General features: G+C 51.4%; 2 protein-coding genes across 2 annotated transcripts in view; one reads left to right on the top strand and one right to left on the bottom strand.

Annotated features, from left to right (window-relative positions):
* Positions 1–19949, top strand: part of HPX (hemopexin) — a 41383-nt gene extending 21434 nt beyond the window's left edge. The window contains exons 6-10 of the mRNA XM_044284790.1: positions 3192–3407; positions 4590–4706; positions 4845–4975; positions 18916–19069; positions 19561–19949. Of these exons, the coding sequence (XP_044140725.1) occupies positions 3192–3407; positions 4590–4706; positions 4845–4975; positions 18916–19069; positions 19561–19778 (836 nt within the window). The 3' untranslated portion in view covers positions 19779–19949. The remainder of the gene's footprint in view (positions 1–3191; positions 3408–4589; positions 4707–4844; positions 4976–18915; positions 19070–19560) is intronic.
* Positions 19950–21881: 1932 nt separating this feature from the next.
* LOC122933252 lies at positions 21882–23143 on the bottom strand. The gene has a single exon (XM_044288122.1). It carries the CDS (start codon positions 23036–23038, stop codon positions 21911–21913), a length of 1128 nt encoding a protein of 375 aa, XP_044144057.1. The 5' UTR covers positions 23039–23143; the 3' UTR covers positions 21882–21910.
* Between the last annotated feature and the right edge of the window lie 4713 nt (positions 23144–27856).

Here is a 27856-nt window from a genome sequence, read left to right on the forward strand (position 1 = left end):
AATGCTCTCAGAGAGGAGTCCATAATAGCTTGGACCTTGGTAAAGTCCATCTGAAAAGCTTTTGGGGTAAGAATATTCCCAAGAAATGGCACCTCTTGAACCCCGAAAACACATTCTTCCAGTTTTACATACAGGGTATCACAAAGTATCGGTAAGACCGTTCTGATATGTCCAGGGAATAAATCAATATATCATCAAGATATACAAGAAATCTGCTGAACATTCCCTGAAAATACCGTTCACCAGATTCTGGAAGACAGAGGAGCATTGCTTAACCCAAATGACATGACCAGGTGCTCACAAGGACCCCCTGGGCTACTAAACGCGGTCCCCCTGAGGTCACCACTGAGCCCAGAATCGGGTTCAACAAGTCCAGGATTAGTGGTAAAGGGCGCGGATTCTTCACTGTAATTTCCCTCAGCTCCTATGATCTATGCATGGTCTGAGTCCCCGTTGGAGATCTACAAGACCGAACAGGACCCTTCTGTAAACAATCCTGGATAGAATCACTCAGGGCTCGTCATCCAGGTCCAGAGATTATAGATCCCCACTTTAGGAGATTTTACACCAGGCAATAAATCACTGGTGCAATCATACAGTCTGAGCGGCCGAGGAGAATCCGTACTGGTGTTAGATAGAAGACCTATTCGGGAACCTGCCCCATCTCCACATTCAGACCAGCAGTGCACGTAGGTATGGGAACATTTGGGCCCCATTTCTCCAACTCACCACAGTTCCAGTTAATAACTGGATTATGCTGGAGCCATGACGGACCCAGGATAACATCAGCATCGTGTTCTCCATTAGGCCAAGAATTAGGCTTCAGTTATTTGATCAGTTAGGCCTCATGCACACGGCCGTTGCGTGGCCGTTCCATGCATTTAGGACCGCAATTTGCAGTCCCTAATGCACAGGTAACATCCGTGCGGCAGCCGGAATGGATCGAGACCCATTCAACTTAAATGGGTCCGTGATCCATCCGCACCGTAAAAAATAGAACTTCCGATCCGTGCTTCTGTTCTGCACCGCAACGCATCTCCTGGATTGCGGACCCAACGGCCGTGTGCATGAGCCCTTACTGTGACAGGTGAACTCAGCCTTATACATAGCGAAGAGCAGGGCTCCAACCAACACCGAACACTGGGGTGCAATCTTCATGTCTTGTCCACCCCGGGGACAATAATGGGAGAGCCAAGGACACAGCAAAAAACAAATCCACTAAATTATCTGCAGAACCAGGGTCTACAGAAGCATCTCCTGATTGTTTGCAGGACTTCTAGGTGGAGATTCTGGGAAATACCTGTTGGCCTAAACGCCTTTCCAGCAAGCCACACTGGTTGGCAGCCTTTTTGGACCAGTCTGGAGCAGATGATCAGCAGCGCCCTATAAGAAACAATCTCCTTTTCCTTCCAAAACTGCCTCTGTCCTGAGAAGGTGAAGTCGCACCCACCTCTAGAGGTTCATCAGTGGAAGCTTGGAGGAGCTGGATGACAAATCTGGACTGGAAGCAGGAACCGGTGTGGAGGAACATTCCCTAAATTGTCAGTCCAATCCTACCGCTAACATCATAGTATCCTCAAGAGAGTCAACTCATTACCAGGTCCTTAAAGGGCTGTCTCACTTCAGTAAGTGGCATTTATCATGTAGAGGAAGTGAATAGAAGCCACTTACTAATATATTTTTATTCTCCATATTGCCTACTCTGCTGGCTGGAGTCATTTTTTCCATCACATTATACACTGCTTGTTTCCATGGTTACAGACCACCCTGCAATCCATTAGTGGTGGTCGTGCTTTCACACTATAGGAAAAAGCAGGGTGGTCTGTAACCATGGAAACAAGCAGTGTATAATGTGATGGAAAAAATGAATCCAGCCAGCAAAGGAAGCAATATGGAGAATAACAATATATTAGTAAGTGGCTTCTATTCACTTCCTCTACATGATAAATGCCACTTACTGAAGTGAGAGGACCCCTTTAATTGTGTCAGACAAACCCTGACAAAGCTGACCTCTCAGGGCCGGGTCATTCCATGTGGAGGCGACACCTTTTCTGTCCACACAATAGTCCTGGAGAGATCTGGATTCTGCAGACGCCACTCGGTCGGGTTGGTCATACAGAACACCAAGAGCAGAGAAAACCATTTCAGCAGATGACGGCTCAGGAGAGTCAGGAGGAAGAGGAGGCCCATTCCTGGGGATCTCCAGGGCAGAGATAATGTCCCCTACTTTCTGAGTGAGGTCTAAGGAGAAAATATCATCCATAGCTTTCCTTAAACAACACGGAGGCTTCCAATCACCTGGAAAGCGATCAGACCACTTTACTTGGGGAGCTGTGATGGACCTGTCACAGTCTCCTGGTGTTAAACCCTTTCTGCAAGCCCCTGGATCAGTTGAGAAGACCATGCATTTGGTAAGGTCCACATTGGATCCATGCCACAATGGAAAACACTGAAAGGTTTTGGTAAGGCCTGTGATTTTATCCAGGTAGGAATGGTGGAGCCCTGAACTCGCCTGCACCACTGTCCCTACCTAATTGCATGATCCATCCCAAGCGGAGGCCCCCAGCTGGGTGGCGGTCCCTTCCTGACTAGGTGCTGAGGCAAATGACCGGCAAACCCAGGAATGGATCAGAATCCAGAAGCAGAGTCGAAATCAGGCCAGAATCCAAACCAGAGCAATTCATCAGAACCAAGACAAGATACGATCACAGAACGGGGTGAGAACCAGCGGATCATAAATGGCTGCAGCGAGGTCGGGATCAATCCAAACATCAAAGAACCGGAGATCCAAACAGAAGTCCAATACAAGAGGCCACAGAACCAATCACAGGCACCTGGGGTCAGCATGTGACACTGGAACCGCACCTGATTGGTCCAACGCCTTTGCTCCCTGATAGGACGAGCAGCTCCCATATAAGTCAGGTTTGGTGCCATGGAAACGGCACATTGCCGACAGCGCCGCCATGGAGTGACAGGAGTTGCAACTGGAGCACTGCCAGGTGCGTTCATAATAAAGGGGTGTGACCTCTGCGACATCACAGACTGAACAGTATAGGACTCCTAGACACCAGGGACAATACAGTGTAATAAGGGGGTGTGACCTCTCTGACATGAGACTGAACAGTATAGGACTCCTAGACACCAGGGACAATACAGTGTAATAAGGGATGTCACCTCTTTCCTTTCTTCAGGTGGCCATGTATATATCTACAGCGCTCAGGAGGAGCCTCCGATAAAGCAGCGTCAATGGGCCGCCCTCGGGAGCTGCACGGCCACTGTCCGGTGGCTGGGAAGATATTACTGCTTTAATGACATCTACTTTACTAGATTTGATCCAGTGAGCGGCCAGGTTCTGTCCCCACGACCACTGGACGCCAGAGATTACTTTGTCCGGTGTCCCGATAGAGGTGAGTTCCAGGAATTGAGGTGGAGGAACATTTGCATCTAGTTATTGAGCAGAGAGACCACATTGGTCATGTTAGCCATCATGTTGGTGTCTTCATGTGAGGGACCTCCTCAGTCTTGTAGCCACGGTCTAGAGTAAGAACCATTGGATTTCCACTGTTAGCATTGACATTTTGCGGGTTCAGATCTGCATTTTTTCAGTTTCCAAAAATGTTCTCAATCCATACAGTAAATAGATTGTGATGATTAAGATGACATCTGCGGTGGCCCACCATTACTACTGTGAAATCAAATGGAACAGTCGGTTGCATATAGATAAATCTAGGTCCACAGCCACCTCTGCACATTAGGGACGTAGTGGAGCACCCTGCACTTCATGGCCACTTAAATATTAAGGTAGATGCACGACTATAGCACGTGCTCAACCGCAGTATCCATACACTAGTCCATCCCAGTCGAGGCCTCTCTCTCCTGGTGAGCAGGGCCTGCTCTTCAGGCTTTACTAGATAGTGAGGGAGAGAAGAGGATGGTGTGTGGAGGGACCCTCACGAGTAGGTAGACCCAATCCCCAGGCTGTCATAATTCCGTTCCTCAGTTAGCAGGGCCTTCTTTTCTGGCTTTTCAGGTGTGGAGACTCTTTCTCCAGCTGGGCTGTCTTAGATCCAGAGAAAGCAGATGATGGGGGTGTTTTCTTAGATCTGGAAGGGGCAGAGGATGGAGTGTAGAGAACCTCGGCCTGATCCTCAGACTGTCGTAATTCCATCCCCCAGTTAGCAGGGCCTGCTCCTCAGGCTTTCCTAGTTGTGGAGAGAGCAGAGGATGCGTGTGGAGGCCCTCCAGAAGGTAGACCTGATCTCCAGAATGTCAAAATACCGCAGGACCTGCTCTCCTAGATCTAAAGGGAGAAGATGACCTCTCTTTGGGAGGATGAACCCAAGAGCCCCACAGTAAAGCTAGACGATGCTACCATATTGTTCTGCACTATGGTTTACATGTCCTGGTAGACCACATGTTATAGAAGCACCCAGGTAGATGTCCCTTTAATAGAGATGGATCAGTCAGACTTCTAGAACATCAAGTCAAGCGCTGCCAATCCCCATCATCTATATATTATTCAGAAATGAGGATGATTAGTGCCACTTTATTGTAACGTGACCAACGTGATTCCATGTTTTTGCACCCAGGACATGGACACGCTGCCCGGCAGAATGCCACCCTTATGTCCATCAAGGACCGCTGCAGCAAAAGATCTTTTGAGGCTTTCAGCTCTGATGACAAGTCCTGGACCTACGCATACCGAGGTAATCTAATGGGAAGGGGATGATTGAGCCTATGAAGTGACCCACATAGGCGATGCTATGGTTGTGGGTCTGTGAGGATGGACATTGGCGCTCAGGACTGTCATCACCTCCGCCATTGATAGTCTTGCTTTATTCCAGGGGGCTGGTTCTTCCGGCTGGACGCCAGTAAGGATGGGTGGCATGCCTGGCCTCTCAGTCACACCTGGAAAAACCTGCAGGGTACGGTGGACGCCGTTTTCAACCACGAGAACCGAATGTACTTTATTCAGGTATGTTGGCACTGCTTGTGGGGGTGATGGAGCGGAGTACATCCTCAGCAGACCACGGGCAGCATTAGATGCAGGATAGATAAGAGGTCACCAGAAAAGGAGCCGTTGTGGCCAGAACTGAGGTCAGCCCTTGGCTCATCTAGGAGACCACCCTAGGTCTTTGGATAGGGCCATCCATGACAGATTGTTCTGAACCCCACAACGTGTATTAGCTGAAAGGTGGTGGACAGGCGGTGCTCGGCATCCGCCAATAATAATCAATAATGAGCCTTATTGATTAACCCCTTCACGTCATGCGCCATACATGTACAGCGCAACTGAAACCTGGTCACTGCGCGTAATCGCTGGGCAGAGCAGCCATCGTACCTAAGGAACCCGGGATGTTTTATTGCCCCCCTGCAGCCTCAATCGCCGTAATTGGCCGGTCTGCACTGACCGCAGCTCCTGCATGGTGTAAACCAGTAATGGGGGGGGACGCATCAGACGGCGGTGATTGGCGCTGAACCAGTCACCCATAGGTCAGGCAGGGGACCTCAGTGTTTGGTACAATGTCCCAGCCTATGGCAGCGCTATAGCAGCAGAGGGGGCGGAAGGCATCCATTCCAGCCAGTGACTGCCTGCAGAGAGGTTCTGTGCTGCTGGTTGGCTTGCTGGGACTTGTAGTGCACCTCCACATTTATACTCAGTGCTTCTCCTGTGAAAGAAGAACCGCTGCAGTGATCCCTTCTTTCTCATCCCCATCCCCCTCCACCTTGTGACTTTTTTGGATTTTTCCTATTTTTCTGTGACCGCTGAGCGCTAATCAGAGAGTGTGTCAATGATCAGGGGGATCGGCAGTGACAGACTTCTCATCACACGGGGGTCGGCAGTGACAGACTTCTCATCACACGGGGGATCGGCAGTGACAGACTTCTCATCACACGGGGGGTCGCAGTGACAGTCTTCTCATCACACGGGGGGTCGGCAGTGACAGACTTCTCATCACACGGAGGGGCGGCAGTGACAGACTTCTCATCACACGGGGGGTCGGCAGTGACAGACTTCTCATCACACTGGGGGGTCGGCAGTGACAGACTTCTCATCACACGGAGGGGCGGCAGTGACAGACTTCTCATCACACTGGGGGTCGGCAGTGACAGACTTCTCATCACACGGGGTCGGCAGTGACAGACTTCTCATCACACTGGGGGTCGGCAGTGACAGACTTCTCATCACACGGAGGGGCGGCAGTGACAGACTTCTCATCACACAGGGGGGTCGGCAGTGACAGACTTCTCATCACACGGAGGGGCGGCAGTGACAGACTTCTCATCACACGGGGGGGCGGCAGTGACAGACTTCTCATCACACAGGGGGTCGGCAGTGAGAGACTTCTCATCACACGGGGGGTCGCAGTGACAGACTTCTCATCACACGGAGGGTCGGCAGTGACAGACTTCTCATCACACGGGGGGTCGGCAGTGACAGACTTCTCATCACACGGGGGGTCGGCAGTGACAGACTTCTCATCACACGGAGGGGTCGGCAGTGACAGACTTCTCATCACACGGGGTCGCAAGTGACAGACTTTCTCATCAACACGTTGGGGTCGGCAGTGACAGACTTCCTCATCACACGGGGGTCGGCAGTGACAGATTTCTCATCACACGGGGGGTCGGCAGTGACAGACTTCTCCATCACACTGGGGGTCGCAGTGACAGACTTCTCATCACACGGGGGGTCGGCAGTGACAGACTTCTCATCACACGGGGGGTCGCAGTGACAGACTTCTCATCACACGGGGGTCGGCAGTGACAGACTTCTCATCACACGGAGGGTCGGCAGTGACAGACTTCTCATCACACGGGGGGTCGGCAGTGACAGACTTCTCATCCACACGGGGGGTCGGCAGTGACAGACTTCCTCATCACAACGGGGGGGTCGGCAGTGACAGACTTCTCATCACACGGGGGGTCCGGCAGGGACAGACTCTCAGCACACGGGGGTCGCAAGTGAAGACTCTTCATCACACTGGGGGGTCGGCAGTGACAGACTCTCATCACACGGGGGGCGGCAGTGACAGACTTCTCACCACACGGGGGGTCGGTAGTGACAGACTTCTATCACCACAGGGGGTCGTCAGTGACAGAACTTCTCATCACACCGGGGGGTCGGCAGTGACAGGACTTCTCATCACACTGGGGTCGGCAGTGACAGACCTTCTCATCACACGGGTGTCGGCAGTGACAGACTTCTCATCACACTAGGGGGTCGGCAGTGACAGACTTCTCATCACACGGGGGTCGGCAGTGACAGACTTCTCATCACACAGGTGGGTCGGCAGTGACAGACTTCTCATCACCCGGGGGGGGTCCGGGCAGTGACAGACTTCTCATCACACGGGGGGTCGGCAGTGACAGACTTCTCATCACAGGGGGTCGGCAGTGACAGACTTCTCATCACACGGGGGGTCGGCAGTGACAGACTTCTCATCACACGGGGGTCGGCAGTGACAGACTTCTCATCACACGGGGGGTCGGCAGTGACAGACTTCTCATCACACGGGGTGTCGGCAGTGACAGACTTCTCATCACACGGGGGGTCGGCAGTGACAGACTTCTCATCACACGGGGGGTCGGCAGTGACAGACTTCTCACACAGCGGGGGGTCGGCAGTGACAGACTTCTCATCACACGGGTGTCGGCAGTGACAGACTTCTCATCACACGGGGGGTCGGCAGTGACAGACTTCTCATCACACGGGGGGTCGGCAGTGACAGACTTCTCATCACACGGGGGGTCGGCAGTGACAGACTTCTCATCACACAGGGGGTCGGCAGTGACAGACTTCTCATCACACGGGGGGTCGGCAGTGACAGACTTCTCATCACACGGGGGGGGTCGCAGTGACAGACTTCTCATCACACGGGGGGTCGCAGTGACAGACTTCTCATCACACGGGGGGTCCGCAGTGACAGACTTCTCATCACACGGGGGGTCGGCAGTGACAGACTTCTCATCACACAGGGGGTCGGCAGTGACAGACTTCTCATCACACGGGGGTCGGCAGTGACAGACTTCTCATCACACGGGGGGTCGGCAGTGACAGACTTCTCATCACACGGGGGTCGGCAGTGACAGACTTCTCATCACACGGAGGGCGGCAGTGACAGACTTCTCATCACACGGGGGGTCGGCAGTGACAGACTTCTCATCACACGGGGGGTCGGCAGTGACAGACTTCTCATCACACGGGGGTCGCAGTGACAGACTTCTCATCACACGGGGGGTCGGCAGTGACAGTACTTCTCATCACACGGGGGGTCGCAGTGACAGACTTCTCATCACACGGGGGTCGGCAGTGACAGACTTCTCATCACACGGGGGTCGGCAGTGACAGACTTCTCATCACACGGGGGGTCGGCAGTGACAGACTTCTCATCACACTGGGGGTCGGCAGTGACAGACTTCTCATCACACGGGGGGTCGGCAGTGACAGACTTCTCATCACACAGGGGGTCGGCAGTGACAGACTTCTCATCACACGGGGGGTCGGCAGTGACAGACTTCTCATCACACGGGGGGTCAGCAGTGACAGACTTCTCATCACACGGGGGGTCGCAGTGACAGACTTCTCATCACACGGGGGGTCGGCAGTGACAGACTTCTCATCACACGGGGGGTCGGCAGTGACAGACTTCTCATCACACGGGGGGTCGGCAGTGACAGACTTCTCATCACACGGGGGGTCGGCAGTGACAGACTTCTCATCACACGGGGGGTCGGCAGTGACAGACTTCTCATCACACGGGGGTCGGCAGTGACAGACTTCTCATCACACGGGGGTCGGCAGTGACAGACTTCTCATCACACGGGGGTCGGCAGTGACAGACTTCTCATCACACGGGGGTCGGCAGTGACAGACTTCTCATCACACGGGGGTCGGCAGTGACAGACTTCTCATCACACGGGGGGTCGGCAGTGACAGACTTCTCATCACACGGGGGGTCGGCAGTGACAGACTTCTCATCACACGGGGGGTCGGCAGTGACAGACTTCTCATCACACGGGGGGGTCGGCAGTGACAGACTTCTCATCACACGGGGGGTCGGCAGTGACAGACTTCTCATCACACGGGGGGTCGCAGTGACAGACTTCTCATCACACGGGGGGTCGGCAGTGACAGACTTCTCATCACACGGGGGTCGCAGTGACAGACTTCTCATCACACGGGGGGTCGGCAGTGACAGACTTCTCATCACACGGGGGTCGGCAGTGACAGACTTCTCATCACACGGGGGGCGGCAGTGACAGACTTCTCATCACACATGGGGGTCGGCAGTGACAGACTTCTCATCACACGGGGGTCGGCAGTGACAGACTTCTCATCACACGGGGGTCGGCAGTGACAGACTTCTCATCACACAGGGGGGTCGGCAGTGACAGACTTCTCATCACACGGGGGTCGGCAGTGACAGACTTCTCATCACACGGGGGGTCGCAGTGACAGACTTCTCATCACCACGGTGGGGGGGTCGGGTGGTCGGCAGTGACAGACTTCTCATCACACGGGGGGTCGGCAGTGACAGCCTTTCTCATCACACGGGGGGTCCGCAGTGACAGACTTCTCATCACACGGGGGGTCGGCAGTGACAGACTTCTCATCACACGGGGGGGTCGCAGTGACAGACTTCTCATCACACTGGGGGTCGGCAGTGACAGGACTTCTCATCACACGGGGGTCGGCAGTGACAGACTTCTCATCACACGGGGGGGTCGGCAGTGACAGACTGTTCTCATCACACGGGGGGTCGGCAGTGACAGACTTCTCATCACCCGGGGGGTCGGCAGTGACAGACTTCTCATCACACGGGGGTCGGCAGTGACAGACTTCTCATCACACGGGGGGTCGGCAGTGACAGACGTCTCATCACACGGGGGGTGCAGTGACAGACTTCTCAATCCACACGGGGTCGGCAGTGACAGACTTCTCATCACACGGGGGTCGGCAGTGACAGACTTCTCATCACACGGGGGTCGGCAGTGACAGACTTTCATCACACGGGGGGTCGGCAGTGACAGACTTCTCATCACACGGGGGTCGGCAGTGACAGACTTCTCATCACACGGGGGGTCGGCAGTGACAGACTTCTCATCACACGGGGGGTCGGCAGTGACAGACTTCTCATCACACGGGGGGTCGGCAGTGACAGACTTCTCATCACACGGGGGGTCGGCAGTGACAGACTTCTCATCACACGGGGTCGGCAGTGACAGACTTCTCATCACAGGGGGTCGGCAGTGACAGACTTCTCATCACAGGGGGTCGGCAGTGACAGACTTCTCATCACACGGGGGGCGGCAGTGACAGACTTCTCATCACACGGGGGTCGGCAGTGACAGACTTCTCATCACACGGGGGGTCGGCAGTGACAGACTTCTCATCACACGGGGGGTCGGCAGTGACAGTCTTCTCATCACACGGGGGGTCGCAGTGACAGACTTCTCGGCAAGTGACCAGACTTCTCATCAACCGAGGGGTCGGCAGTGACAGACTTCTCATCAACCACGAGGGGTCGGCAGTGACAGATTCTCATCACACGGGGGGGAATGGGTCGGCAGTGACAGACTTCTCAATCACACGGGGGGGTCGGCAGATGACAGACTTCTCATCACACGGGGGGTCGGCAAGTGACAGATCTTCTCATCACACGAGGGGGTCGGCAGTGGACAGGACTTCTCATCTACACGGGGGTCGGTCGTGACAGAATTTCTCATCACACGGGGGGTCGGCAGATGACAGACTTCTCATCACACGGGGTGGCAGCAGTGACAGACTTCTCATCACACAGGGGGGTCGGCAGTGGACAGACTTCTCATCCACCGGAGGTGCGGCGGAGTGACAGACTTCTCATCACATCTGGGGGTCGGCAGTGACAGCACTTCTATCATCACACGGGGGGGTCGGCATTGACAGGACTTCTCATACACGGGGTGGTGGCAGTGACAGTCTTCTCACACACGGGGGTCGGCAGTGACAGACTTCTCATCACACGGGGGTCGGCTAGTAGTGACAGGATTCTCATCACACGGGGGGGTCGGCAGTGACAGACTTCTCATCACACGGGGGTCGGCATGTGACAGACTTCTCATCACACGGGGGGTCGGCACAGTGACAGACTTCTCATCACACGGGGGGTCGGCAGTGACAGACTTCTCATCACACGGGGGGTCGGCAGTGACAGACTTCTCATCACACGGGGGGTCAGCAGTGACAGACTTCTCATCACACGGGGGGGCGGCAGTGACAGACTTCTCATCACACGGAGGGGCGGCAGTGACAGACTTCTCATCACACGGAGGGGCGGCAGTGACAGACTTCTCATCACACGGGGGTCGGCAGTGACGACTTCTCATCACACGGGGGGTCGGCAGTGGACAGTACTTCTCATCACACGGGGGGTCGGCAGTGACAGACTTCTCAATCACACGGGGGGTCGGTCAGTGACAGTACTCTCATCACACGGGGGGTCCGGCAGTGACAGACTTCTCATCACACGGGGGGTCGCAGTGACAGACTTCTCATCACACGGGGGGTCGGCAGTGACAGACTTCTCATCACACGGGGGTCGGCAGTGACAGACTTCTCATCACACGGGGGTCGGCAGTGACAGACTTCTCATCACACGGGGGTCGGCAGTGACAGACTTCTCATCACACGGGGGGTCGGCAGTGCAGACTTCTCATCACACGGGGGTCGGCAGAGGACAGACTTCTCATCACACGGGGGGTCGGCAGTGACAGACTTCTCATCACACGGGGGGTCGGCAGTGACAGACTTCTCATCACACGGGGGTCGGCAGTGACAGACTTCTCATCACACGGGGGGCGGCAGTGACAGACTTCTCATCACACGGGGGGTCGGCAGTGACAGACTTCTCATCACACGGGGGTCGGCAGTGACAGACTTCTCATCACACGGAGGGTCGGCAGTGACAGACTTCTCATCACACGGGGGGTCGGCAGTGACAGACTTCTCATCACACGGGGGGTCGGCAGTGACAGACTTCTCATCACACGGGGGGTCGGCAGTGACAGACTTCTCATCACACGGGGGGGCCGGAAGTGACAGACCTTCTCATCACACGGGGGGGTCGGCATGTGACAGACTTCTCATCACACGGGGGGTAGGACAGACTTCTCATCACACGGGGGGGGCGTCAGTGACAGACTTCTCATCACACGGGGGGGTCGGCAGTGACAGAACTTCTCATCACACGGGGGGTCGGCAGGTGACAGACTTCTCATCACACGGGGGGTCGGCAGTGACAGACTTCTCATCACACGGGGGGTCGGCAGTGACAGTTCCTTTCTCATCACACGGGGGTCGCAGTGACAGACTTTCTCATCACACGGGGGGGTCGGTAGTGACAGACTTCTCATCACACGGGGGTCGGGCAGTGACAGACTTCTCATCACACGGGGTGGCAGTGACAGACTTCTCACACACAGGGGGGCGGCAGTGACAGACTTCTCATCACACGAGGGGCGGGCAGTGACAGACTTCTCATCACACGAGGGGTCGGCAGAGCTGACAGACTTCTCATCACACGGAGGGGTCGGCAGTGACAGACTTCTCATCACACGGGGGGTCGGCAGCAGTGACAGGACTTCTCATCACACGGGGGGTCGGCAGTGACAGTCTTCTCATCACACGGGGGGTCGCAGTGACAGACTTCTCATCACACGGGGGGTCGGTAGTGACAGTCTTCTCATCACACGGGGGGTCGCAGTGACAGAACTTCTCATCACACGGGGTCGGCAGTGACAGACTTCTCATCACACGGGGTCGGCAGTGACAGACTTCTCATCACACGGGGGGTCGGCAGTGACAGACTTCTCATCACACTGGGGGTCGGCAGTGACAGACTTCTCATCACACAGGGGGTCGGCAGTGACAGACTTCTCATCACACAGGGGGTCGGCAGTGACAGACTTCTCATCACATGGGGGGTCAGCAGTGACAGACTTCTCATCACACGGGGGGTCAGCAGTGACAGACTTCTCATCACACGGGGGGTCGCAGTGACAGACTTCTCATCACACGGGGGGTCGCAGTGACAGACTTCTCATCACACGGGGGGTCGGCAGTGACAGACTTCTCATCACACGGGGGGTCGGCAGTGACAGACTTCTCATCACACGGGGGGTCGGTAGTGACAGACTTCTCATCACACGGGGGGTCGGCAGTGACAGACTTCTCATCACACAGGGGGTCGGCAGTGACAGACTTCTCATCACACGGGGGGTCAGCAGTGACAGACTTCTCATCACACGGAGGGGCGGCAGTGACAGACTTCTCATCACACGGAGGGGCGGCAGTGACAGACTTCTCATCACACGAGGGGTCGGCAGTGACAGACTTCTCATCACACGGGGGGTCGGCAGTGACAGACTTCTCATCACACGGGGGGTCGGCAGTGACAGTCTTCTCATCACACGGGGGGTCGCAGTGACAGACTTCTCATCACACGGGGGGTCGGTAGTGACAGTCTTCTCATCACACGGGGGGTCGCAGTGACAGACTTCTCATCACACGGGGGGTCGCAGTGACAGACTTCTCATCACACGGGGTCGGCAGTGACAGACTTCTCATCACACGGGGTGGGCAGTGACAGACTTCTCATCACACGGAGGGGCGGCAGTGACAGACTTCTCATCACACGGGGTGGGCAGTGACAGACTTCTCATCACACGGAGGGGCGGCAGTGACAGACTTCTCATCACACGGGGTGGGCAGTGACAGACTTCTCATCACACGGAGGGGCGGCAGTGACAGACTTCTCATCACACGGGGTGGGCAGTGACAGACTTCTCATCACACGGGGGGTCGGTAGTGACAGACTTCTCATCACACGGGGGGTCAGCAGTGACAGACTTCTCATCACACGGGGGGTCGCAGTGACAGACTTCTCATCACACGGGGGGTCGGCAGTGACAGACTTCTCATCACACGGGGGGTCGGTAGTGACAGACTTCTCATCACACGGGGGGTCAGCAGTGACAGACTTCTCATCACACGGGGGGTCGGCAGTGACAGACTTCTCATCACACGGGGGGTCAGCAGTGACAGACTTCTCATCACACGGGGGGTCAGCAGTGACAGACTTCTCATCACACGGGGGGTCAGCAGTGACAGACTTCTCATCACACGGGGGGTCAGCAGTGACAGACTTCTCATCACACGGGGGGTCGGCAGTGACAGACTTCTCATCACACGGGGGGGTTCGGCAGTGACAGTCTTCTCATCAGACGTTATTTGTCACACCGCTCATCACCCTTCCAGGTTTGGCGTCACTCGGCACAATGAAGTCTCAGCTTCACATCACAATGTGTCACATCAACACAAAGCCATAAACCCTTGCCCGTCTGGGCGCTCACTATACAGAGGTCTCCGTAACTCACCTCTAGCTCAGTGTTCACACTGCGGTATCAGGCTTCACACAGCCATGCGGTCAGACAGCCACCCAGTCCTCCTGACAGCAAACATGCAAAACTTTGGAGGATATTGTCCCACAGTCCTGCCGACTCTGACCGCGCGACATCTCTTTTTCAGGCATTGCTGGGTCCCCCCAAACTCAGGCTTCCTCAGCCTTGTGGGCCCCCAGCCCTCCTGGCAGGGACCACACAGGCCCTCAGTAGGTCTATTCCCTGGGGCCTCCCTCCTCCTCTCACACCGAGGATTGCTGTATCCCCAAGTGATTATGGCACCTGACCTCAGGCCCGGTGATCGAGGGGAAACCCCAACAAATCACACCGTACATGTAAGAGGTTCCTGCACCTTCTAGGACACACATCTCTTCCCTGTCACTGCCTCACAGTATATATATGCAGCGAGCTGGACCGCAGGGGAAAACACGGCAGGCAGATGGGGGTAGTAGTTGTTTGTACTCACGGTTAGCAGAGCCTCCCTGGGCCGGCAGTGCTGTGGATGGGAAGACAGAACTAAATCCTCCGTGGCACTCTCTGTTGCAGGGAACACCAGCCAGATGTTGGTTGAGGTGCCCTTGATGGTAATTGGTGTTTAAGGTGCTTTGGTGGCTGGGCCCCTGTGTTCGTGACGCAAGGTGCATATGTTGAGTGTAGTAGTAGTAATGAAGAGTCAGTTGTTGTAAAACAATTCCAACCTTTACTTGAATCAACAGTCTCAAGGCAGATGTTACAGAGAGTCCATCAATAAAGTGCATTCATATGGCATAAGTGATGACTCAGAAATAAGTACAAATGTATTCCACTTATCAGGTTTAGGCAATTGTCAGTTGAGGAGTTTTCTCTTTAGAATTGACACTTTACAGGCAAGACTTCTTATAATAGTCCTAGGCTTAATCTCTAGCACTCTGGTACTAAATATGCTGGTTTCGGTTTACTTTGAGCTATCCTATAAGGGCGTACTCCCTTGTGGCAGGCAAACTCTCTGCTATATTTTTTGCAGGATGCTCTCCAAAAAGGTTTAGGTCTTTCCACTATTTCCCGGAAGACTTCTAGTGAATAAGGACAATTCTGCGCACTAATTATCCATACGTGTATGCGGCACTTGGAAAGTTGCTCTCCGGCACTGGTGCTGATGAGGTCCATAAGTTAGATTCAGCTGTAACCCTCACTAGGCCTGATTCATGTTTAGACATAGACTCACTGTCTGGTGCTTGGTTGCTGGGGTTGTCTTCTCCAGGCTTGATCAGGGCCCAGAGGAAAGAAACTCAGCTACATGGTGATTTGGACCGGTTTCTCTCCTCCATGAACTTGCTTCTCCTCTCTCACTCTGACATAACATTCTGCTCTAAGCTAGACACTCCCAAAGCTATATATAGTGTGGTGCCAGCACCACCTAGGGGTGAATGGGTGGAATGACAATGCCAGCCTGATAATAGGAAATACCAGACATTAGATAAACGGATAAATAAGCAGATGTTTAAAGTGTCCCATTTACAGACTGATGTGGGCCGCTGCATATAGAGAGATGTACCTTCATTTTTAGCTAGTGATCCTTGTTTTTTGTTACATCTGTAAAGTCAGTTTCAGGTAGGGCTCAGGTTTTTGCACGCGCACTACATCTGTGCGTCCTGCACCTGCTGCGCATGTCAGTGCTCCGTAATCTGGCCAAGCTTTTTTTTTAAATTGGTGTAAAAAAGTCAGTTTTTTATTGTAGGGAAGCTTTCCTTTGTTTCTTTTCCTTTTTTTCATTACTAAGTTATTATCTTTAAAATTTTTCTCCTAAATTCTATTTGAAATCTATTACAAGCCCCTCGAGTGTGAAATCCCTGCATGCGCGCCCCTGTGAGTGAATAAGAAGGGCCCGTCCACTCCAAGGAGTCTTTTCAGCTGAAGAGGCGTCCGCCGAGACCGATACGGCTAGTGAGGGGCCCACTCATCATCAGCGATGAGGGACCCTGAAGGAGATGCCCCGGACAGAGGCTGAGGTAGCCCCCCCAGAGTGACCCCATATGGACCCCACCAACTGGGGACTATGAGCTCGAAATTCCAGAGTTTGTGGCAGCTCTGGCCTCCAGACTGGACGGGCTTCTAAATATTTTCCGATATTATTAATTGTATTACTATAAAATATTTTAGCCGAAAGTTTGCCGAGACGCGGACCCCAGAAAAGGACATCTGCGTAGACGAGTCCCTGATACATTTCAAGGGGAGGGTAAAAGTCCGCCGGTACCTGTCCAGCAAGCGGGCATGGTGTGGCATTGACATGTAGAGGGTCTGTGAGAGGAGCTCTGGGTACAGCCGCAGGTTCAGGGTTTAAAAAGAGAGGCACCCCCAGAATGCCCCACCCCCGATCCTTAGGACTTACAGCACCCACTGCTGGATCAGGGTGACCACCTCTATGTGGAGAACTTCTACACCAGCTTCAGAGGCCTCCCTAGATCCCTGCCCGGGCAACCACTCAGAAAGGGCCACAACATGCTGGGGGTTACAAGGGACGTCCTTGTACTGACCACCCTGGCAGTGGGACCCTCACCTACAAGACAATGGGGGCATGTGCTATCCATCTGCCCCCATTGTCTGTGATGAGACAACCCCTTTAAGCCATACAGAGGCACACGGAAAACAGAGGTGTGGTACAAGAAACCGGCCGTGCCCGTGGTGCAGACAGCGCTGTGGGCCGCTTACGTGTCACTTAGATCTGCGGGCCACCCAGGGACATTCCGTTGCTTTCTGGAGATCGGGGTCGGTACGATCACAGCGATACCATATACGCACCCTTCTTTATGTTTTGCCTCTTTTACACAATAAGAACTGGAAGAAGAAAGTGTTTTTGTAATGCTGCATCCCAAGAGCCATACGTTTTTTATTATTTTTTTGTGGGACAACTTGTAGTTTTCATTAGTGTCATTTTGGGGTGTAGAGCACATTTTTATCACTTTTTATTCCATTTTTTTGGTAGCAGTAATTCGTGATAATTGCGTAGCGCAGGTCTTTACGGGGGCAGTTATACCAAATATATGGAGGATATTTTATTTTTGCAATTTTTTTACAATTAAGTGTTTCTTTCAATGGAATTTTTTTTATTTAATAAAAATTTTGAAACCTTTTTTAACCATTTAATAGTCCCACAAGGGGACAATAACAGGTGATTTTTTGACCACTTCTAGAAAACATTGCACTATTCATACTGACCAGCAGGCTCATCCCTGGGTGGGCGACGGGAGACCGAAGGCGTCACCACTACGGCCCACAGCACGGGAGGGGTGGCCGGGTGGACGCTTCTGCTGGTGAGGGCCATTAGAGCAGGAGCGCGGCTCTCATGTCACAGCTGAGCCCCCACGCTCCTCAGGAGACCCGTGCAGCACTTGGGCCACCGTACAGAGGTGGCGGCCCACCCTAAACCGTAAAAGGGCATGTTACTGGTCACTAAGGGGTTAAATAAATAAAAATGCTTCTAAGATTCTAACGTCCTAAAAAAATATAACCCGACAGTTACAAGATGATGCCGACATAAAGCAGACACTTGGGGAATGTTATTTTATAAGCAGAGAAATTAAAATGTAAAAAGTAGCGAATTTTTTAAACTTTTCTGTGAATTTTCTGATTTAAATTTCTGTGAATTGCCAGGAACGTGAAGCACGATGTCTCGCCAGGGAACAGTGTTAGATTTGGATAACGAAAAGCTGTCCAAAGTTATTACCGTATAAAGGGGCACCTGTCGGATTTTCACATTTTGCCCGTGTCATGAAAAATAGCAGTGTCCTGAAGGGGTTAAAAGATTCAGAGGATGCAAGAAATGATGGTTCATGGAGTGACTGGACCTCCATGGTGTGGTGGACTCTGCCTGCAGTCCGGTGGGGATCCGACTCCCAGCGCCCCCCAATCAGCTGTGTGAAGAGGCTGCAGGGCTCTGGGGAGCACCTCGGTCATGTGATCTCACGGTCACGTGGCCTGGGCTGCAATACCACATACAGCCACTGTTCAATGGATGGCGCTGTGGTTGGTGGAAGTGTCGGGAGTTGGATTCCTGCCAACCTCATATTGAGAACCTATCCTGAGGATAGACCATCAGTATGAAAATCCCACAAAGCCCCTTTAATGTATTTTCTCAGATGTTGTGCGGGAGCCACATCACGGCCATCCGAAGGTGTGTACATTTTGGTGGCTCCCAGATACAGCGTATGCCCTGCCGCATTACCACGTGCCTGGCAGTCAGTAGTGTATGGACCATATTGGTGGACGGTGTCATCTACATGTCCCTGTAGAAGGGGAGGAGGGGGACGATGCTGCAGTCACTCACGCTGTGAGGATGGAGGGGGAGGCAGCTTATTATGGCAATGCCGATGGAAAGTCTACCCCATGTGAACAGGCCCTAAAGCTGAGTGATGGGGCAGACACTTTCTACAATGTAATGAGAGACTTGGCGCCCAGGTTTGGAGAACATGAGTGACTCCTCTGCTCTTCTCTTAGGGTTCCCAGGTCATCGTCTACATATCAGATCAAATGTACATCCCGGTTCTCGGGTATCCGAAGCCCATACAGGAGGAGTGGGAGGTGAGCGGGGTGACTGCAGTGGATGCCGCCTTCACCTGCCCCCACTCCAGTGATCTCTATCTCCTCAGGGGTAAGTGTCTGCATGTATTATATTACCGGGCAGGTAGGTACTTATCCACCACCACAGCTTCCTTGTCTTGTCTCTACACTATATTGAGTCCATCGACTAAGCCGAGGCCTGTTCCAAGATCCGAGGCCTGTTCCAATATGTGACTGTAGATGTCCAACAAGCGCCATGACACCTCTATAGAGAGCGAGGCCTCCTTACATCCGCTGGACATAAAGGATAGGCGTCTCCTTAACCTTGGGTCTTTTTCTGACTATTATTACCATGTGTAGGCGCCCTAGAGGGGGCAGTAGAGGGGGCTGTCTGGTCCCAGCAGATGTCTGAACGCAGCTCTGGAGGTGACTACAGTAAGAGGATGTCACTCAGGATCACGGTTCACATGTTCTGGCACGTAGGTTACAGACAGCTGCAAAGTCAAGCTTGAAGGCCCATGTAAGGTTTGAGGTCCAGCAGTCATTGTGTGCATCCACTAACCGGCCTTCATTTCTGTTTAGGGAACAAGCTTATTCTGGTGGACCTGAACACGCGCAAGCGCTCTGGAGAAGACAGGACCATCATCCACGCCGATGTGGACAGTGCTATGTGTAACACACACGGCTTGTATCTCTTCCATGGTCAGTCCTTCTACCACTACAAGAATGTGGAGGAACTGCTCTCGTCCAAGGTGGCTCCGGCCCCCGGGAACATTGCCTCGTACTTCATGGACTGCTAGAGTCATGCCCTGATGGGTCTCATCGGTGAAGACAGACGGGATGTCCCCATAGTGGACATGAGATTGTGATGCTCAATAAATTGCTCTGCTTCCACTTCCATCTCCTCTTTTGTGCTGGACCTTCAGCGTCCATCTTACAATAATCCATGCAATAAAGCGCAGACCTGTAAACCCGGCCGTCCCGCAGTGCACTTTTTACTGCCACCATTTTGTGGCACCTCTCCTGTACTGTATAAAACAAGGTGATTCCGCCATTGTTGTTAGGGATTAGTTTTCATCGCGTTCACAGCGCGGTGGTGACTTTATTCAGCGGCGATATCACATTTATACGGCTTTTATCTTTTACAACTCGGGTACAAAGACGATTGCTTTGTGCCGCCACGTTCAAACATAACTTTTGCATTTCTCTACGGCCCGCGGCACTCGCTTTTCGCATGGACGAAGCCATTTTAGATTACATAAGACCTTAGATCATTTTTTAATCAATGGAGAGGCCGTGTGACCAAAAAAACGACGGTTCTGGCATTACGAGGTTTATTTCAGACGTTCACCTCATGGGTTAAATAATGGGATAATTTAAAGGGGTTTTCCAATATAGTTTAACTGATCATCTATCCTCTGGATCGGTGATCAGTATCTGATCAGTGGGGGCCCGGGGCCCCTGCTGAAAGGCTATCCACAGAATAAGTCATCAGTTCAAATATCTCGGAAACCCTTTAAGACGCTGGCTGATCACAGAGGCGGCGCGTCGAAGCTTTTATGCGTCGACGTGCCGCCGATTTTTACACACAGTATTTCTAAAGCTTTATTCAAGTGTTTTTACTATTTTGAGGGGATTTGAAGCTACGATCTTTTGATGGCTTGTACTATGGACTGTGGCCGGACCATGGTAGACATGGGGGTCCTCAGAAGGCCCCATGGTGCCGTGACAGATTCTAGGCACCCTATAATTGCATTTGTGGGGCCCCGAAAGGTGGCAGCTCCCTGTGTCTAACCGCTCAGATGCCACTATTGACCACGACACCTGAGGGGTTTGACACACCAGGAGCAGGAACCCCCACCATTGTCCATGTTGAATGCCACAGACCTGCTTGAGGCTTGGCTCCACGGAATGGCCAGGGTGGTGCCCGGACCCCTCGCCAAGAAGGTACATGTCCTTTCTGCGCGTGTTCGCGGCTTTAGGGTGACTTTTTGTAGCGCGACTGATTGCTTTTAACTATTTAACTACAGCAGCAGTCCGAATAAATGCATTCTTGTGGACTGCAGCTGACATTCAATGGTTAAAATCTGTTGAGCTACAAAAAGTCGCAGTGTAGCCCAGGCCTAAAACCGCCAGACCGGAAACTGCAGCTCTGCCTCCCATTGACGACAATGGGAGGTAGACATCGTGCTACCACTACAACAAAACGCTGTCAGCAAATTGTGCCATGTGAACAGCCACCGATACAGTTGTTCCCTGTCGCTGTGACATACGGTCATGGCACAGTGCCACCATGTAATATTACACACATTGTGACTCACAGATGGGGTGAAGAGCCTTCTCCTCTATACAGAAGGTTTTATGGGCAATATGGACCAGCTCTTACCACACAAAAGCGATGGGGGCAAAGCCACAACAACCAGCTTGTCATATTTCCCCATATGAAGACTGCCATGAATCTATGGACACGTCTGTGACCTCTGATGCCCAGTCCTGTTTTCAGCCTTTGTTGCCCTAAGGCGTTGATGTCTCTAGTGCCTCGTCCTCCTGCCTCTCGGTGGTGGATCTTCTCACTACTTCCGGTATGACGTGCCTTCACACCTACTGTGCCCGTCTGAAGAGCCTGTCTCTCCATAGTCTTGCTTCAAGGCCTTTGCAAAGGTTACACAGCGATTTACAGGAGATCCACCTATAGGTGGCACTAGAGAGACATCATTCTTCCTTCTGGAGGAGAGCCAGTTTGCATACTTTTTTTCCAGGGGCCTGTGAGATTAGCTGGATCTCTGCAAGCAGAACCAGTACCCTCAAAAGAAAAACTAGACATAGGACAAGACTATGATGTGTACACTGTTTTATTGTAAAGATCAAGACCCTAATAAGAAAGAGAGGACACAACTGTCAACATATATGTATGTAACATGCTGGAAAACCTTCAGCCAAAGAGGCACACCGTACCAGATGCCATGCGGTGCTTATACTCATACAAGACATAGGAGGCCGGTGGGAAATTCCCGCTCATCTCTAGTTTCCCTGGCACAGTGTGTATGGTGACTCCCTTGCTGAGGCCCTCTAACAACTTGTTGAGCATACGCTGGGCAAGGTATCTCTTGGCGTAGCTAGGATCGGCTTCAATGTTGGCATAAACGTCTGGAGGCGGGTTTGGGATTTTCCACTCTAGCTCACCGATAAGTTGATTTATCTTTCCCTTGTCCAGGGAGACTGGGTTCTCACTATAACTCAGCACCACCTGAGTACCACATTCTCCCCGAACAGAGATGTAGCTTCCCTTCACCAAGACCCCTCCTGCCTTATCTACTGGTGAGCGAGAGATCATCACTGCCCAGCGTAGCCAGTCATAATTTTTCTCCAGCATCTTCAGTATGCCCAATGCTTTTTCTTCATCTGTTAATGACTCATGCAGAGGCAAATACTTCTCAACATCCTCCTGGGCTTGCTCCTTGAAGTATGCAGCACAATCTCTAGAGGTGTCCTCCATTCTCTTATACAAAGCAGACATTTTGTCCGTCCATCTGCCCATCATGAGCTGGGTGTCTCTTCCTGTGAGAGATCCATGGACAAAAAGGCAAAGCAGGCCAGTGGCTAATACAAAGTTCACCTGCTGGCAGAAGGCAATCATCTCCCAGCGGCGTGGGTGGTGGTCTCTTATGACCTGCTGTAGTAGAGTGACATGGTCTGCCAGGACGGAGACTCCGAGAAGTCGATTGTACAGTGCATTCAGCTGTCTATCGATCTTGTAGTCGTACACATATTGGATGAACACCTCCTTCTCTTTCTCTTTGTAAGACTTTCCTGCCCGGACAATGGCAGCCAGCTGCTGGTACACAACTACGATGTCATCCTCACACCTGGTGACATTAGAGTCTCTCATCAAGCCCTTTCCAATTGCCAGCTGCCGGTCAATAGACTCCAAAGTCTTCCTGACAAACTCGATTTCCTCTGTTGTTGCAGAGTCATTCACCTGAGCCACCAGCCCCAGAACCACTGAGTTTATTGTCTGGAGAAATCCTACCGATTCCCATGCCTTAGTGAATAAAGTCATGACGACGTCCAATGTTCGGGTGAGCCTTCACAGAAAACAGAAAATATCATGAAAACATGTAATAAAATAACACAGTATGGTATCATTACTCATTCAGTGAGTGATTGATTCGATGGCTTCCTCACTGAGAAAAAGTATTTACCCGAAGATTCAATGGAAAGATGCACAGTGAAGAATAGACAGTGGAACTGCAGTTGTCATAGATATAACATGTTAGTGACCACTTCTCGGTATCAATACCGGATGTTTAAACTGGCAGTGCCACAAACAAGAGTCTGCATCACCAGGTGAAATATGCAATCTGCAGCAGAAGATACTAACCTATCCTATTCCTCATCCACATCTCACCTGTCTGTATGGACTACATCTATATAACCATGATATACACCTCACCTGTCTACAGTCCTCATCTACATCTCACCTGTCTGTATGGACTACATCTATATAATCATGATATACACCTCACCTGTCTACAGTCCTCATCTACATCTCACCTGTCTGCATGGACTACATCTATATAACCATGTTATACACCTCACCTGTCTACAGTCCTCATCCACATCTCACATGTCTGTATGGACTACATCTATATAACCATGATATAGACCTCCCCTGTCTACAGTCGTCATCCACATCTCACCTGTCTCCATGGACTACATCTATATAACCATGATATAGACCTCACCTGTCTACAGTCCTCATCTACATCTCACCTGTCTGCATGGACTACATCTATATAACCACGTTATACACCTCACCTGTCTACAGTCCTCATCCACATCTCACCTGTCTGTATGGACTACATCTATATAACCATGTTATAGACCTCACCTGTCTACAGTCCTCATCTACATCTCACCTGTCTGTATGGACTACATCTATATAACCATGATATACACCTCAGCTGTCTACAGTCCTCATCCACATCTCACCTGTCTGCATGGACTACATCTATATAACCATGATATACACCTCACCTGTCTACAGTCCTCATCCATATCTCACCTGTCTGTATGAACTACATCTATATCACCATGTTATACATCTCACCTGTCTGTATGGACTACATCTATATAACCATGTTATAGACCTCACCTGTCTACAGTCCTCATCCACATCTCACCTGTCTGTATGGACTACATCTATATCACCATGTTATTCATCTCACCTGTCTGTATGGACTACATCTATATAACCATGTTATAGACCTCACCTGTCTACAGTCCTCATCTAAATCTCACCTGTCTGTATGGACTACATCTATATAACCATGTTATAGACCTCACCTGTCTACAGTCCTCATCCACATCTCACCTGTCTGTATGGACTACATCTATATAACCATGATATAGACCTCCCCTGTCTACAGTCCTCATCTACATCTCACCTGTCTTTATGGACTACATCTATATTACCATGTTATACACCTCAACTGTCTACAGTCCTCATCCACATCTCACCTGTCTGTATGGACTACATCTATATAACCATGATATAGACCTCACCTGTCTACAGACCTAATCTACATCTCACCTGTCTGTATGGACTATATCTTTATAACCATGTTATACACCTCACCTGTCTACAGTCCTCATCTACATCTCACCTGTCTGTATGGACTACATCTATATAACCATGTTATAGACCTCACCTGTCTACAGTCCTCACCTACTTCTCACCTGTCTGTATGGGCTACATCTATATAACCATGATATACACCTCACCTGTCTACAGTCCTCATCCACATCTCACCTGTCTGTATGGACTACATCTATATCACCATGTTATACACCTCACCTGTCTACAGTCCTCATCTACATCTCACCTGTCTGTATGGACTACATCTATATAACCATGTTATAGACCTCACCTGTCTACAGTCCTCATCCACATCTCACCTGTCTGTATGGACTACATCTATATCACCATGTTATACACCTCACCTGACTACAGACCTCATCTACATCTCACCTGTCTGCATGGACTACATCTATATAACCATGATATAGACCTCACCTGTCTACACTCCTCATCTACATCTCACCTGTCTGCATGGACTACATCTATATAACCATGATATAGACCTCACCTGTCTACACTCCTCATCTACATCTCACCTGTCTGCATGGACTACATCTATATAGCCATGATATAGACCTCACCTGTCTACAGTCCTCATCTAAATCTCACCTGTCTGTATGGACTACATCTATATAACCATGTTATAGACCTCACCTGTCTACAGTCCTCATCCACATCTCACCTGTCTGTATGGACTACATCTATATAACCATGTTATAGACCTCACCTGTCTACAGTCCTCATCCACATCTCACCTGTCTGTATGGACTATATCTATATAACCATGATATAGACCTCCCCTGTCTACAGTCCTCATCTACATCTCACCTGTCTTTATGGACTACATCTATATTACCATGTTATACACCTCACCTGTCTACAGTCCTCATCCACATCTCACCTGTCTGTATGGACTACATCTATATCACCATGTTATAGACCTCACCTGTCTACAGTCCTCATCTACATCTCACCTGTCTGTATGGACTACATCTATATAACCATGTTATAGACCTCACCTGTCTACAGTCCTCATCCACATATCACCTGTCTGTATGGACTACATCTATATAACCATGATATAGACCTCACCTGTCTACAGTCCTCATCTACATCTCACCTGTCTGTATGGACTACATCTATATAACCATGATATAGACCTCACCTGTCTACAGTCCTCATCTACATCTCACCTGTCTGTATGGACTACATCTATATAACCATGATATACACCTCACCTGTTTACAATCCTCATCCACATCTCACCTGTCTGTATTGACTACATCTATATAACCATGTTATACACCTCACCTGTCTACAGTCCTCATCTACATCTCACCTGTCTGTATGGACTACATCTATATCACCATGATATACACCTCACTAGGGATGAGCGAACTCGAACTGTATAGTTCGGGTTCGTACCGAATTTTGGGGTGTCCGTGACACGGACCCGAACCTGGACATTTTCGTAAAAGTCCGGGTTCGGGTTCGGTGTTCGTCGCTTTCTTGGCGCTTTTTGAAAGGCTGCAAAGCAGCCAATCAACAAGCGTCATACTACTTGCCCCAAGAGGCCGTCACAGCCATGCCTACTATTGGCATGGCTGTGATTGGCCAGTGCACCATGTGACCCAGCCTCTATTTAAGCTGGAGTCACGTAGCGCCGCCCGTCACTCTGCTCTGATTAGCGTAGGGAGAGGTTGCGGCTGCGACAGTAGGGCGAGATTAGGCAGAATAACTCCTCCAAAGGACTTGATTATTGATCGATCTGCAGCTGTGGGTCATTGAGCTGCTGAAATTCAATTGCTCACTGTTTTTAGGCTGCCCAGACCGTTTGTCAGTCACTTTTGTCTGGGGTGATCGGCGGCCATTTTGTGTCTTGTGGTGCGCCAGCACAAGCTGCGACCAAGTGCATTTAACCCTCAATGGTGTGGTTGTTTTTTGGCTAAAGCCTACATCAGGGTGAAGCTGTCACACCAAGTGCATTTAACCAGCAATAGTCTGTTTATTTTTTGGCCATATACTACATCAGGGGCAAGCTGCGCCCGTCACCAAGTGCATTTAACCAGCAATAGTGTGGTTATTTTTTGGCCATATCCCAGTCTAATTCTGTCAGTAAATCCATACCGGTCACCCAGCGCCTAAATACTAGGCCTCAAATTTATATCCCGCTAAATCTGTCGTTACCGCTGTCCTGTTGTGGCTGGGAAAGTTATTTAGTGTCCGTCAAAGCACATTTTTTGTTCTGGGTTGAAATACAATTCCCAATTTAGCAATTTCCTAATTTAGTGGTTTCTGCTATATCAGAGCTATTTGAAATCTATCCCTAAAAGGGTATATAATATTCAAGGTGCACATAGGGTCATTCAGAATAACTTCACACACACCCGCTACTGTGTATTTCCAAGTCTAATTCTGTTAGTAAATCCATACCGGTCACCCAGCACCTAAATACTAGGCCTCAAATTTATATCCCGCTGAATTTGAATACAATACATTGGGCCAAATAATATTTTTGTTGTTGTGGTGAACCATAACAATGAGGAAAACATCTAGTAAGGGACGCGGACATGGTCGTGGTGGTGTTAGTGGACCCTCTGGTGCTGGGAGAGGACGTGGCCGTTCTGCCACAGCCACACGTCCTAGTGTACCAACTACCTCAGGTCCCAGTAGCCGCCAGAGTTTACAGCGATATTTGGTGGGGCCCAATGCCGTTCTAAGGATGGTAAGGCCTGAGCAGGTACAGGCATTAGTCAATTGGGTGGCCGACAGTGGATCCAGCACGTTCACATTATCTCCCACCCAGTCTTCTGCAGAAAGCGCACAGATGGCGCCTGAAAACCAAGCCCATCAGTCTGTCACATCACCCCCATGCATACCAGGGAAACTGTCTCAGCCTCAAGTCATGCAGCAGTCTCTTATGCTGTTTGAAGACTCCGCTGGCAGGGTTTCCCAAGGGCATCCACCCAGCCCTTCCCCAGCGGTGGAAGACATAGAATGCACCGACGCACAACCACTTATGTTTCCTGATGATGAGGACATGGGAATACCACCTCAGCATGTCTCTGATGATGACGAAACACAGGTGCCAACTGCTGCGTCTTTCTGCAGTGTGCAGACTGAACAGGAGGTCAGGGATCAAGACTGGGTGGAAGACGATGCAGGGGACGATGAGGTCCTAGACCCCACATGGAATGAAGGTCGTGCCACTGACTTTCACAGTTCGGAGGAAGAGGC

The sequence above is a fragment of the Bufo gargarizans genome, chromosome 3 (assembly GCF_014858855.1).
Source record: "Bufo gargarizans isolate SCDJY-AF-19 chromosome 3, ASM1485885v1, whole genome shotgun sequence".
NCBI lineage: Eukaryota > Metazoa > Chordata > Amphibia > Anura > Bufonidae > Bufo > Bufo gargarizans.